The sequence below is a fragment of the Paramormyrops kingsleyae genome, chromosome 21 (genome assembly GCF_048594095.1).
Source record: "Paramormyrops kingsleyae isolate MSU_618 chromosome 21, PKINGS_0.4, whole genome shotgun sequence".
In the NCBI taxonomy this organism is placed as follows: Eukaryota; Metazoa; Chordata; class Actinopteri; order Osteoglossiformes; family Mormyridae; genus Paramormyrops; species Paramormyrops kingsleyae.
The window spans coordinates 2,218,665-2,232,422 of NC_132817.1; the positions used below are offsets into that span (position 1 = coordinate 2,218,665).

The 13,758-nt window shown below is 53.2% G+C and overlaps 2 protein-coding genes across 4 annotated transcripts in view; one reads left to right on the plus strand and one right to left on the minus strand.

Moving 5' to 3' along the window:
• zswim5 (zinc finger, SWIM-type containing 5) overlaps positions 1 to 7,271 on the plus strand; it is a 30,114-nt gene extending 22,843 nt beyond the window's left edge. Inside the window, exons 8-14 of the mRNA XM_023815873.2 lie at positions 873 to 1,010; positions 1,395 to 1,649; positions 1,996 to 2,131; positions 2,709 to 2,866; positions 3,571 to 3,734; positions 4,116 to 4,197; positions 4,269 to 7,271. Of these exons, the coding sequence (XP_023671641.1) occupies positions 873 to 1,010; positions 1,395 to 1,649; positions 1,996 to 2,131; positions 2,709 to 2,866; positions 3,571 to 3,734; positions 4,116 to 4,197; positions 4,269 to 5,131 (1,796 nt within the window). The 3' untranslated portion in view covers positions 5,132 to 7,271. The remainder of the gene's footprint in view (positions 1 to 872; positions 1,011 to 1,394; positions 1,650 to 1,995; positions 2,132 to 2,708; positions 2,867 to 3,570; positions 3,735 to 4,115; positions 4,198 to 4,268) is intronic.
• A 653-nt stretch (positions 7,272 to 7,924) lies between these two features.
• Positions 7,925 to 13,687, minus strand: urod (uroporphyrinogen decarboxylase). 3 transcript variants are annotated; one of them, XM_072704410.1, is made up of 10 exons: positions 13,464 to 13,687; positions 12,038 to 12,213; positions 11,768 to 11,847; positions 11,608 to 11,670; positions 11,328 to 11,525; positions 11,016 to 11,177; positions 10,695 to 10,832; positions 9,120 to 9,220; positions 8,920 to 8,986; positions 7,925 to 8,327 (listed from the first exon to the last, which is right to left on the minus strand). In XM_072704410.1, the coding sequence occupies exons 1-10, from the start codon at positions 13,484 to 13,486 to the stop codon at positions 8,169 to 8,171; spliced, it is 1,167 nt and encodes a 388-aa protein (XP_072560511.1). In that variant the 5' UTR covers positions 13,487 to 13,687; the 3' UTR covers positions 7,925 to 8,168. The 3 variants fall into 3 exon arrangements, with proteins under 3 accessions (XP_072560511.1, XP_072560510.1, XP_023671581.1); XM_072704409.1 differs by having other exon boundaries at positions 7,925 to 8,333; positions 13,464 to 13,686; XM_023815813.2 differs by having other exon boundaries at positions 7,925 to 8,333; positions 12,038 to 12,150; positions 13,464 to 13,685.
• Positions 13,688 to 13,758: the final 71 nt, after the last annotated feature.

Consider the following 13,758-nt stretch of genomic DNA (forward strand, 5'->3'; position numbering starts at 1 on the left):
TAAGCTGTGTGTGTGCGAGAGAGAGAGAGTGAGGGAGGGAGGTGATCTCTCTCCAGTGAGGAGACTATGGTTCCTGTCACGGCCAGATTGGGGCTCAGGTCAGTCCGGTTCTGATAATGGCTTCACCACCAAGGTGTTGCAGGTATAGCTTCAAGCGGTAGCAGGTCCAGGAAGGTGAGCTCTGGGTATCTGCTCGCCGCTGAGGCTGTCTTTTGACTGAAGACAAAAGCCAGCTCTCAGGAATCGCTCCTTTTCAGACGAGAGCGTCTCTGCTCTTTGTGGCTGTGAAGATGCTGTTGACCTCTGTCATTGAAAGAGAGGGGGCGGAGGTGGAGCGGGCCCTAGGGGGAGGGGGGATTAGGCCATGAGAGTGTGGGGGGGCTTGTGGGGGCGTGCGTGAGGTCCCCCCCCCTCCCCCCCAGCCTTGCACTCACAGAGCTGCTGTTTATCCTTAGTGCCGGCGCCCCGAGGGAAAAATCAGCGCACAGCTGTATAATGATGACATTAAAAAGCCAAATATCGTGACATTTCCTATGTGACATTCTCTCTAAGTGTTTGACAGCGCTCTGGCATTCATGTGCTGTATTATCTGATTTGTGTGGCTGCATGGGTGGTGTAGCGAAAAGAAGCAGGAAAATGCAGATGATGTAAAAGCGCTTGGACACACGGCTCAGTTTGTCGCGCTTTGAATGCCAGGGAGCAGCGCGTGACCTGGGTCCTGATGGATGGGGTTCATCATTTAATTGGTCCTCCAAGGATGATTGATATTAAATGTGTGTGTGTCTGTATGATGCTCTGTGATTGGTCTGCATGTGTGCCCCTGCCTGTGTGTTTGTGTTTGTGGTGCCTAAATCACCGGCTGCCTGTTGCAGAGCTGCTCCAGAGGGGCGTAACCACCACCACCAATCTGGAGGGTTGGGTGGGCCACCCGCTGGACCCCATTGGCTGCCTTTTTGGCACCCTGACTGAGACTTGCCGCGTAGAGGACGACAGCACCATGGATACTGGTGGTAAGGCATCGCCGCCACCTTCACAATTGCTCGGGCGCACACACACACACACACACACACACACACACACACACACACACACACACACACACACACACACACACACACATATGCGCACAGCAGGGCTGACCATGTTTAAGCTTATTTACTTTAAGTGTGTGTGTAAGGTGGTCTCTGTGCCCTGTGTGTATGTGTGTGTATGTCCCTCTGCACTGGTCTGTGGACTGAGGTTTGGTGCCAGTGACTGTTACCATGGCAACTGTGACCCTGCTCTAATGAGTTTTCTCTGGTGAAAAAAGTAGACACCCCACTCCCCCCTCCACCACCCCAGCAGTTAGTAGTGCAGACAGGATGTTCCGCACGTTCACCCCCGTCTCCTTGCAGATGCTGAGCCCAAGCCGCCCCTGTACCACCACGTACCAGTGTGGGGCTGCCCCGACGGCAGCGAGTCATACCTGGCACTCGCCCTGGAGGTGGCGCTCATGGGCATGGGGCAGCAGCGCATCATGCCAGAGGGGCTGTATGCACAGGACAAGGTGTGTCGCAACGAGGAGCAAATTGTGGCCCGGCTGCAAGAAATGGAGCTAGATGAGCTGCTGGTGCAGACGCTGCGCAAGCAGGCCCTGCTTCTCCTGGAAGGTAGGCCCCCCCCTCCCACCCACCCCCGCTCCACCTGGAAGGAAGCAGCCTCCCTGATCTGAAACTGATCTGAGCTCTGCCCTTGCTGCCCCCTCCAGCCCCCCCCCACACACCCTCTTCTGCTCCTGACAGCACACTGTCTGTAACCCAAGAGCAGGCTTCATGGAATGAGGATGCATTCTGTTAAATCCCCAGAGGTGCTGTGTGTTGACCTTTAGAGTACCCTTTACCGCCCCCTGCAGGCCATTGGTAGGCATGACTGGCCCATGTCAGGCTGACAGTGCGTGGTGATGCTTGAGCTTGCTCTCATGCTGTGAGGACATAAAGCATGTTTGTGTTCCTGCAGGGGGGCCCTTCAGCGGCCTGGGTGAGGTCATTCACAGAGAGAGTGTCCCCATGCACACTTTTGCCAAGTATCTGTTTTCTGCCCTGCTGCCGTACGACACCGACCTGGCCTACAAGATAGCCCTGCGTGCAATGAGGTGAGTCACATGGTCTGTCACATGACCAGTCACTACCGTTTCATCTGTTCCAGAGCACCCATTTTTTTAAGTAGCATTACCAGAAGGGCTACATTAGCCATTTGGTATATTCTCTGACAATGTCTGACTTTAAATGTTACGTTTCTAAAAGACATTTCGAACGCATCTGATCCTGCTTCGTAAATTCCAAGCATTCCCACTGTTAACTGTCATACCCCTGGTGGTGCCAAACGGTGACGCATCAGTGAACGACCTTCAGGCTGGTCTCCCTCCCTGGGCAGACTGCTGAGGCATTATTGCAGTTTAATTCTGTCTGATATCAGCCGTGGGGGGTGGGCAGCTCATGGAGAATTGATTTGGAGTTTGGGGAGACCAGGTCCCAACCCCACACCACGCTGGTGCTGCTGACTGCCAGGTCACTTGCTAGTACCTCATGATGAAGATTCTCCTATCCTGGATGCCATTTAGTGGGTGAACTGGGAGGCGGCTCAGTCCTTTGTAAGGTGTTAGGGTGTAGCCCCCCCTGCTGAGTGCCCCCTCAGAAAGCTGACTACTTTCTCCTCCCTGCTCTCCCCAGGCTCCCCGTCCTGGAGTCCACAGCCCCTGCAAGCGATGTGGGCCACCCCCACCACGGCATCTCCATCGTTCCCAGCCGCTATCCACGCTGGTTCACACTGGGCCACTTGGAGTCACAGCAGTGCGAGCTGGCCTCCACCATGCTGACTGCCGCCAAAGGTCGGCCCCTATGCCTTCCCCAAGCCTAACCGGCACGCCGACCCTGCCTTCCCCAAGCCTAACCGGCACGCCGACCCTGCCTTCCCTAAGCCTAACCGGCACGCCGACCCTGCCTTCCCCAAGCCTAACCGGCACGCCGACCCTGCCTTCCCCAAGCCTAACCGGCACGCCGACCCTGCCTTCCCCAAGCCTAACCGGCACGCCGACCCTGCCTTCCCCAAGCCTAACCGGCACGCCGACCCTGCCTTCCCCAAGCCTAACCGGCACGCCGACCCTGCCTTCCCCAAGCCTAACCGGCACGCCGACCCTGCCTTCCCTAAGCCTAACCGGCACGCCGACCCTGCCTTCCCCAAGCCTAACCGGCACGCCGACCCTGCCTTCCCCAAGCCTAACCGGCACGCCGACCCTGCCTTCCCCAAGCCTAACCGGCACGCCGACCCTGCCTTCCCTAAGCCTAACCGGCACGCCGACCCTGCCTTCCCCAAGCCTAACCGGCACGCCGACCCTGCCTTCCCCAAGCCTAACCGGCACGCCGACCCTGCCTTCCCTAAGCCTAACCGGCACGCCGACCCTGCCTTCCCCAAGCCTAACCGGCACGCCGACCCTGCCTTCCCCAAGCCTAACCCCCTCTGGCTTCACTCGTGAGAGGGTTGTGCTGTGTCTCTCAGCCATGCCCACTTCTGACCATGTGACCTGGCCCCCAGGGGACATGCTGAGGCTGCGGACCGTTTTGGAAGCCATCCAGAAGCACATCCACTCCTCCTCCCTCATCTTCAAGCTGGCTCAGGATGCCTTCAAGATTGCCACCCCTGCCGAGAGCCCACCAGACATCACGCTGCTCAATGTGGCCCTGGAGCTGGGCTTGCAGGTGGGCAGGGCAGCAGCGGGCTGGTGGTGCTGGTGGTGATGATGATCAGTGCCTGTCCATGTTCAGGCGCTTCGGTGTGTGTTCAGGCCCGCGCGCGTGTGTTCAGGCCCGCGCGCGTGTGTTCAGGCCCGCGCGCGTGTGTTCAGGCCCGCGCGCGCGTGTATGTGCGCGCGCCTGTAGGATCGTTGTGTGTTCAGGCCCGTGCTTGTGTGCGCCTGTGTGGCTGGTGTGTGTTCAGAATCGTGCGTGTGTGCGCCTGTGTGGCTGGTGTGTGTTCAGAATCGTGCGTGTGTGCGCCTGTGTGGCTGGTGTGTGTTCAGGCCCGTGCAGCTGTGGGCTCGGTTTGTGTTCAGGGCCTGATGCGTCTTCCCCCTCCCGCAGGTGATGAGGATGACCCTTTCCACTCTAAACTGGAGGCGCAGGGAGATGGTTCGCTGGCTCGTCACATGCGCCACAGAAGTCGGTGAGTGTCGCCCCCTGCATGTGTTCCCAGGGCCCCTCCTCCACTCGCTGCTCATTGGCTGTCTCCCCCAGGTCTGCGTGCCCTGGTCAGCATCCTGCAGGGCTGGTACACGTTGTTCACACCCACCGAGGCCACTAGCATCGTGGCAGCCACCGTCATGTCCCACAACACCATCCTGCGGCTCAGCTTGGACTACCCTCAGCGTGAGGAACTGGGCAGCTGTGCGCGGACGCTGGCCCTGCAGTGCGCCATGAAGGACCCGCAGAACTGCGCGCTGTCCGCCCTCACGCTCTGCGAGAAGGACCACATCGCCTTCGAGACGGCCTACCAGATCGTCATTGACGCGGCGTCTACGGGCATGAGCTACTCGCAGCTGTTCACCATCGCCCGCTACATGGAGCACCGCGGATACCCGCTGCGCGCCTTCAAGCTGGCCTCGCTGGCCATGACGCACCTCAACCTGGCCTACAACCAGGACACACACCCGGCCATCAACGACGTGCTCTGGGCCTGTGTGCTCAGCCACTCGCTGGGAAAGAACGAGCTGGCCGCCATCATCCCCCTGGTGGTGAAGAGTGTGCACTGCGCCACCGTGCTCTCAGACATCCTGCGGCGTTGCACCATGACGGCACCGGGCCTGGCTGGCATCCCGGGGCGCAGGAACTCCGGCAAGCTGATGTGCACTGACAAAGCGCCACTGCGACAGCTGCTGGACGCCACCATCAGTGCCTATATCAACACCACACACTCCCGTCTGACTCACATCAGCCCGCGGCACTACGGCGAGTTCATCGAGTTTCTGAGCAAGGCCCGCGAGACCTTCCTGCTGGCCCAAGATGGACACATCCAGTTTGCTCAGTTCATCGACAACCTCAAGCAGATCTACAAAGGCAAGAAGAAACTGATGATGCTGGTGCGCGAGCGCTTTGGCTGATCAGCAGGGGGCGTGCTCGCGCATCCAGCCCATCTCGTTCTGACAGCTTAAAATTTGAGAGAACTGAACAAGTGAAAAGGAGGAGAGCTTTTGATGTTCAACTAGTGAGAGAAGGTAACTGTCAAAAGCAAGCCAAGTGGCACATAATGGAGAACCCAGACAGAAGGGAGGGATGCAGGGGGTCCTGACTCTGACCAAACCCCGACGGTCAGAGTGTTCTTTAATTAATACCTCTATTGTATTCTGAGAATCAGCTTTAATACTCTTCTGTGGGCCCGGAGCACAGTGCCACCTGGAGGGCGGCCGAGGACCTGCAGTGTGCCGAGAGGACCCCCCTCCCCGCCTCGCTCGACACCAACCTTTCCTTTAATTTATTCTCCATTTGTTTCTCATTCCTGATTTATGCTCAATGAAGGGACTTTTCAAAAGGAGCAGAGAAAGAAGTGTTACTTCAAAGCCCCCCCCCCGCCCTGCTCCATAGCGCAGTGAGCCTCGGCTGCGGTTCAAGGGGCTGGCGCTCTGTCCTCATTCCCAGTGGCTGCACACACCGTGTCCTCGACTTATCCTCCTATCCTTATCGTTTTGGGGGGGGACCTGTTGCCGTGGTAACTGACAGCAGTCAAACTTCAGGTCCGTTATGCAATCAGCCGCTAAATCCATACTCCGTGCCCCTTTGCACGGAAAATTTCCGGTTTGTCCGACGACTAGGCTCGGAAAAAGCCGGAACGTTTGTTACCCAAGCACTTCACGAGCTCTGGCTGTCCCCCCGTCTGCGTCTGAGCTCCCTGCGCGAGCCGGGCAGTGCCCAGGTGTGCCCCTGCACGCGTCAGCATGGCGCCCACCAGCATGGCGCCCACTCGGGGGCCCAGCGGGCGGCTTCCAGCACTTGGAACGCGAGCGTGGCGTTCCTCTGAAGTGATACGGTGAAGAGTGAAAGCGACAAACTCCACTCTCAGGGAAACGCAAGAAACGAAAACAAAAATAGTAGCAAAAGCATTTATGATATTGTAAATATGAAAGTGTCAATTCAGAAAATTGTAAAGTTATAATTATTTATAATAACTCTTTTTTTCGGATACTTGAATTTGTTCTGAGCTGGGAATGTGACATTACTAGGAAAGATTTCAAGACATTTCTCAGGTGCTCCTCTTCATCTTTGGTCCATTTAGTATGTTTGTTTTTCCGCAATATTTCATGGAAGAGGAAGCGTGTGATGCAGGACGACGGTAAGCGAGGAGGAACAGAGGCTCCAGACTATGCAGATGCTCTCGCGCCGCACGCCCCCCCCCCGTCTGCCACCCCGGCGTGGGAACCCAGCCGGCTTCCCCAATTCCCAGGATCTCCGCCTCTTTCCTCAAAGCGTGTTACGGACGATCCAGAGAACCAAGGTCCAATAAATGACTTTCCCTGTCATGTGGTGAGTGGGCAGAGTCGGGGACTTCAAGCGCCCCCCCTGATAGCCTTCCCTTTAATTACACCCCCGCTGCCTTTCTTAGCAGGACTTCTGGCCTGATGCTGGTGGAGGGGGGCGGAGCTGAGAGCCCTGGGGTGGAGGGGGGCAGAGCTGAAGCCCCCCTTCCCCCGTGTGTTCTTGGAGAGACTAGCAGGCGAGACGGGCCGGGCTGGACCGAGAGGAGGGAGACAGCTTTTGTTGTGTCTTTCACAATCAGTGCAGTGTAGGACTTCCCTGTTAGTTACAGGACAAATCCAGCAGTCTGTTCTTTAGGCTTCCTGTTGCGTAGTTAGTTTCTGATAACACAGCAAAAAACGTGTAAAGAAGTGATTGCTGTCGCTCCCGGCCCTGCGTGTCTGCGTGTTATAACTGTACCAGTGTTTCTGACTGTCTTTCGACATAGGCAGCGTACTGAGTGCTGGTTAGGGGTTGTGTTCACTAGTTACCTGCTGTTTAGACTTTTGAGTTCAGAGAAAGTGTTTGAATCTTTGTGCTACTGATTTTTTTTTTGAGAGCTGTCCAGTGTTTGTTGCCACAGAAGTATCGCTCACCAACACTTTTAGTTCATGCGACCTCTTCAGCAAATGTCTATGAAACAAAACTTTAATACTATTTATGTAATGCTACCATTTTATATGATTTGTGTTGGAACCTCAGTGCTTTTCTATGAATAAAGTGTGAAACACAGCGTGGCCTGGCTTTTACCCTGTTGGGTGGGGGGGGGGTTCAGTCGGGGGGGCACACACTCAAACACAATCACTCCTGTAACTGAATCCATTAATTATCTGAGCTGCAGTAGTCAGTGGGAGCAGGCGCCCCCCCCCCCCCCACACTCCGTATGGAGGTGACAACCATGAGGGGGTGGGGGGGGGGGCGTTGCTCGGTGCTGCTCCAGGAGGCGTGGATGGTGGGGGATAGCTGAGGTCTCCCCTATCTCCCCCCCCCCCGATATGCAGAGTGTCTCCTCAGCCAAACCAAACCACTGTCTGTTCCCACAGCTGGCCAGTAAATCCTGTGCCGTGTGACCGCTGCTTTAAGTCATGGTATCACGGGTCATCATGCCTGCTCTCATTTTCAAGCGGAGCCTCAGGAGGATGGAGGCGTGCCCTCCATGAATGCCCCTCCCCCCCCCCCCAAGGCACTGGTCTCTGACCAATGATGCACGGCTGCTTGTCTGTGGGAGCAAATTGGATTTTCAGGCCTACTGATATGCTGAGAGCTTGAGCCCCACCCCAGGCTGCTTAAGGGGTGGGGGGCAGGTTTTGTGTGTTTCAGACGCAGGAAGGCCAGGTTCTCGAACCCCAGCCATCTGCTCTCATGCCCAGAAACAGAAGCCACACTTTGCATAGATGCTGTTTTTATTCTCTTTGAGGGTTAGGAGCCAGACGGAGCTGGACTGTCTGCAAAGCAGCTTCAGGAGGAGGATAAAATGCACAAATGCCAGGTTTTGCACAGCAGTCTGAGGCGTGAGACATGAATCACATTGGGCCCACAAGTCATTTACTGGAAAACGTGACACTGAGATGCACTCTTGCTGTGACCCAGGGGCTGTGATGCCGACCATCGCGACGCGCCCCCTTCCGCTCACTTCGTTCTAAGGAGCCGCCGGGAGTGGCTGTGGACAGCGTCAACGAAAGCGCCCACATGCTCCGGGTCCATGTCAGGGTAGAGCCCGTGGCCGAGGTTGGCAATGTAGCCACGCGTGCCAAAGCCGTCCAGCATCTGGCCCACAATGCTGTCGAGCTGCTCCTGGGGGGACACAGGCCAGGAGTGAGGCTCGGGGCCACGGTAACTGCGAGCTGCTACCCGACCAGATACTGGTAACCGTCACAGAACGAGCAAGGCATCAAACTGGCCTCCTAATCATCCCCTATATCTAACTGGTGAATCCTCTCCTGCCCCTTCACCATGTTAACTACCGTGTGGTGAGTGTACTGGTGCAGAATGGCTGCCATCGCATCATGCAGGTGGGGGCTGCACAGTGGTGGTGGTTGAAGTGCTCTGGGTGTCTTAAAGTGCTGCATAAATAACATTCATTCACGCAGAGATTTCCCTGCTGCTGCAGTCTCGCGATTGGCCAGGAGGGGGCGGTACATCAGCAGGGGGTCTTTCTGGGCACCGGTGAGTGCTCTCTGTATATGAATGGTATTTTCAGAGTAATGGTGTCCATGGAAACGGATGCTCAGTGACTGTGTCATGAACAAGGGCCTTGATGCTGAGACATCATTGCTGTGGCCATGACCCTGTCTGTGAGCTTAAACTGACATTTTAAAAGGGCTTTTCTACCTTCACTCTGTCTGTAATACAGTATCAGGGCACTAGGAGGCGCTCTCACCTTGGGGGCATAGAGGGCACAGGGGTCCATGTTACCCTGCAGGCTGATCTTGCCTCCAGTTCGCTCCCTGGAAGCACAGATAGGCATCAGCATAGTCAAGCCAGAAGCCCCCAACATGCCCCGGTCACACCTACCCATGACATGCCGCTGGTGGAAGCCGCTTTCTGCTGAATTGTGTGGCTCTCGGTAAGTGATCTCACCTGGCTGACCGTGGATCGATGGTCCAGTCCAGACCCACCACCTCGTAATGCGACTCGGCGAGATCCTCCAGGGCATAGTGGCCGTCCTTCGCAAACACAATCTGGGATAAATCAGAATAAATCAGAGTATAGTCAGTGCTCTACATACCTACCAGCTGGTCAACAAGCACCCCCTACTGGTCAAATACTGAAGCACAGTATCTTTTCCTGGTTTTTGTATTACCTCTAAAGGCCAATTCACACCACTTTTCCACGTGCACTTTTAGACGTGGACAGGGTGATGCAACAAATTTAATCAGGCCAACGACTGCAGTCAGTGTGCGTGTAGCCCAGCTTTTTATGTCTAGGGAATACCACGAGCATCCATGCACATTACCCACGCATGTGCAAGATCATTGATTTGCTATTTCCAGTAGGTGGCAGTGTGGAGTTTCACAGATCAGCAGTCAACAACAAGAGTAGAGGAAGAATAGCTGTTATTGTTCGTGTAGTTATGGCGAGCAGCTGTATGAGGAGTGTCGGAGGGACCCGCATATCTAACTTTTTCATACTGTCCAGACAACATACTGACATATACGGTATTTTAAAAAGCAGCACAATTCAGGAGGAGGATGAAATGCACAAATGCCAGGTTTTGCACAGCAGTCTGAGGCGTGAGACATGAATCACATTGGGCCCACAAGTCATTTACTGGAAAATATTTACTGCAATATTTTGAAATATTGGTGATAAAGTTTACCAAGCATCCGGGCTAATTTTGTCACAAGGAGTTCAATATACCACAGTATACCTTAAGTAAGGTAATGCTTCCCAATAACTTTAAAACTGTTCCTTAAAGTTTACCCATTTCACTACACTGTATTTGTGATCGTACATCTGCCCTCTGCTGATCTGGTGGAATATCACTGCTGTATGTATCTGCGACCATCCGCATCCAAAGCCAAATGTAGTATGAACATAAGCTGCTGAAAACCGCAGCCTGAAAGTGCACATGGAAAAGCGAAGTATGAAAATGGTCTTAAAGATGGCTGCATACTTCGAATGACATCCAGATAAAACAAACACTTAACAGGTCAGCAAGAACAGTCTGGCATATACTTAAAATGATGCCGCCTTACTTGTTCATGATTTGTTGTTCGTTCTCACTCCACCTTGAACCTTGAATTTCTACCCATGAACTGTAGGTATGGATGTGCCCTCATATAAATGTGGATAACTTTGCACGAGTTCAGCAAATCTTCCTTCAAAGGCGTTCATGATCGTAAGGCCTTTTTGCTTTGACTACCCGAGGGCTACAGGACACTAGTGGCGCTACAGACCACGTGCTATGTGCAGCCAGTTGTGGACAGTGGGTGGGATCAGAACAAACGAAAGCGTTTGTCTCAGTGCCCCTGCGCAGCCATCCCCGCATACTGCTAAAATCACCTTGACATTGTTTGAAGTATGCAGCCACTTTAATGAACAGCTATGATTTATGGCAGTTAAATTAAAATGAGGGCAGAACAGTCATGTTGCTCCTCCCCCCTCCCCCAACATCGATGCCTCACCGCAGTCTCCGCTGTGGAAGTCACTCACCATTGGCACATTGTCCAACCCCAAGTCCTTCGTCTTGTCCTTGACCCTTCTGGCAATGTCCCGCAGGTAGGGCAGAGCGAACTCCCTAAACTCCCTGGGGCCCAGGCAGCCGGCGTGCGACTCGAACACCTGCAGGGCCTGGCAGGGTGATGTGACATGCCGGTTATCCCCATTACAGGAGAGTACGGGGTGGGTAGAGTCACACTCCCATTACACTGTGCAGGTCATTTGCATGCTGCAAGTTAATCTCCAGTTCAGTCAAAAAACATGGGAACACTGACGGTCAGATGAGAGCTGACCCAGCTGCTCTGCCACACGCACCTGTGCCCCCGCTGCCACCTGCGCCAGAAGGTACTCCACAATGACGTCCGTCAGCTGCTTCAGCAGTCTGTGGCTGGCCTCCGGGTGGCAGTAGAGCCAACGCTTGGCTTTGGACTGTGTGGTGGAACCTCCACCCTCGATCATGTAGGTCATGAGAGTCCACTGCAGAGGCACAGGTTTGAGATGTCACAGCTCATGCAGTGAATGTGGCTTTGATCCCAGTCAGCAGGGCTTTAACTGGAATCTGCCACTCGGGTCATCCCGGATCTCTGTGTGTGCATGTGTCGCTCCTGGCAGAGCTGGCTGTCTCACCGGAGCCCCCGAGAATCCGATGAGCGGAACCTTGCCCTCGATCTTGTGCCGGGTCAGAGTGATGGCCTTGAAGACGTAGCCCAGCTCTGCGGCGACATCCACCTTGGACCTCAGCCTTTGCAGGTCATCCGGATCCTTCAGTGGCTCTGGGAATGTTGGGCCTTTTCCTGGGACCATCTGTACTTCCATGCCCATGGCCTGGAGACACACACACACACACAAAGATGGGCCACTCCTGTCTCCCTCGTGTGCTTGCAAGCACAAGCCCCAGATAACTCACCTGTGGAACCACCAAAATGTCAGAGAAGATGATGGCGGCATCGAACGGGAAGCGTCTCAGTGGCTAAAATAAAAATGGCAAGGAGAAGGAGACAGAACTTAGCCTGAGGATGGGAAGCATTGGGCAGGAGACCTGAGTCTGTGTGCTGCTCCACGCCGACCTGCAAGGTGAGTTCACAACACAGCTCTGGGGAACGGCACGTCCTGAAGAAGTCCGTGGCAGCCCTGGTCTCCCGGAATTCTTAAAAACACACAAACACACTCAATCAATGATGAAACTTGAGATGAAATCTGCCAGCACAATTTAATCAGAAGGCTGACTAATGCCATACAACAGAGAGTAGTCCTTTTTTTTGGGGGTGGGGGGGGGGGGGGGGGTGTTCCATGTCCAGGTGAGCTTTACGCGCGCAGCAGCTCGGTGCCAGGCTCACCCGGTAGGTAGCGGCCCGCCTGTCTCATACACCACACGGGCACGTGCTGCGTCTCCTCCCCCCATGCAGCTCGCAGGAACGTGTCATTCTTCAGCTCAGGGAAATCCTTGGGTCTGTAAAGAGATGAGTCTGGAAGTGGCACAACTGCTAGCGGAGGTGGTCTTTGGGGATCTGGCCTGGATTAACCATATGGACAACAAGCAGAGTCACCCCCCCCCATTCACGAATGTCTTAAGTTAACGTGATTTAATATAATGTAATATTTTATATTACTGTATATTGTTCTGGTAATAAGGTACTCACTGAAACGCTTATGTATCATTTTCCCTGTTAGATGTATTTGTGAAATTCGTGGCCCACCAATCAACAATACTCTTAACTAGCCTGGTTTTGGAGACAAACTATCGATTATATTAAAAATGTGGCATTTCATAAAATTGAATCCTAACCCTGTGATACAAGTATGGACTCGTGTTTTTGTTACAAGAAACAGCTGGATTCTTGTAGTCACTTTATCACAACTCCTCTCCCCTTCCATGCTGATATGGATACAGAAAGAGACAGAGAAGCAGGTGGTTACCACAGATAAGCTCTCAGCGCCCATCAGCAGTAATCAGTGGAAGAACCGTTAATTCACATGAACGTTTCTTTTATGCCAACTTTGGTCAGCTGTATGGCGTAAGATTTTCAATTCGAGACAAGTCTGCACGCGCATTTACATCTAAGTTTTATTACCTAGTAAATAGTCTGTAGGGTTTGCAAACTACCCCAATACTTTTGATGTAGCTCATTTTAGGTTTATAATGGAATAATATATATTTGCCGGAAGGTTTCTCGCGTGAGTTTCACGCTACATGCGTGAGAGCTGGCAGCCCTGCATATATTTTATTACGTAATTACTTTGACATTTATTACGGAATGACGTATCATGCTATATTTGGATTTCATTATTTTAGTTACGTTAAACCCGGGGGTCAGCAGAATCGTATAGTAATTAACGAAATGTAGGTATAATCGCCCGATTAACAGAAATCAAGGAGCGATGTAAGTTACTGCTGAGATCGCACAGCAGTTGCAGGGAGCCCATGTTTAAGAAATACTAAAAAACGTGAGTTACAAAAGTAACGCTCTTTGTAAAGCACAACCCACAAGCGTTTGCGCTTCATACTTTTTTAAAACAAAACTATTTACTAATTAGAAGAAATTGTGTCAGAGTTGCCAAGGATAAATACATACAACACAATCAGCACACATTAGCTACGTTATTCAAACACTGAAAACATTCTATGCTGTTTACAACGTGCACTAAATACGCTTATACAAAACAAGGCTGAACAGCTACAGCTAAACACCTCTGCGACTTTCAATGTTACTTTGAATAATCCATTTGACGTATTCTGCTTACGACCTATCCGAATATACATACAGAATGAGATCATCCTTGTCCATGTTAGCCCCTTTCTCCTTCGTGACTCAACGTTACCACTGCTCGCTGATATACCACTAGCAGGAGTGATAATAATGAAGACGACTGAAGACAGTAACAGTGATGGTGAACGGTCAATCGCGGAATTTAGTCATTTGAATATCACACTCCAGTTACGCCCCTTACCGCCCATGAGTGCACGGCCATATTGTGACGTCATACGATCAGCTGCAGGCCTCCCAAGGTGTCTAAGCAGCTGCCTGCTGGCCTGATGCTGTTTCTAAATAGTTGTCGG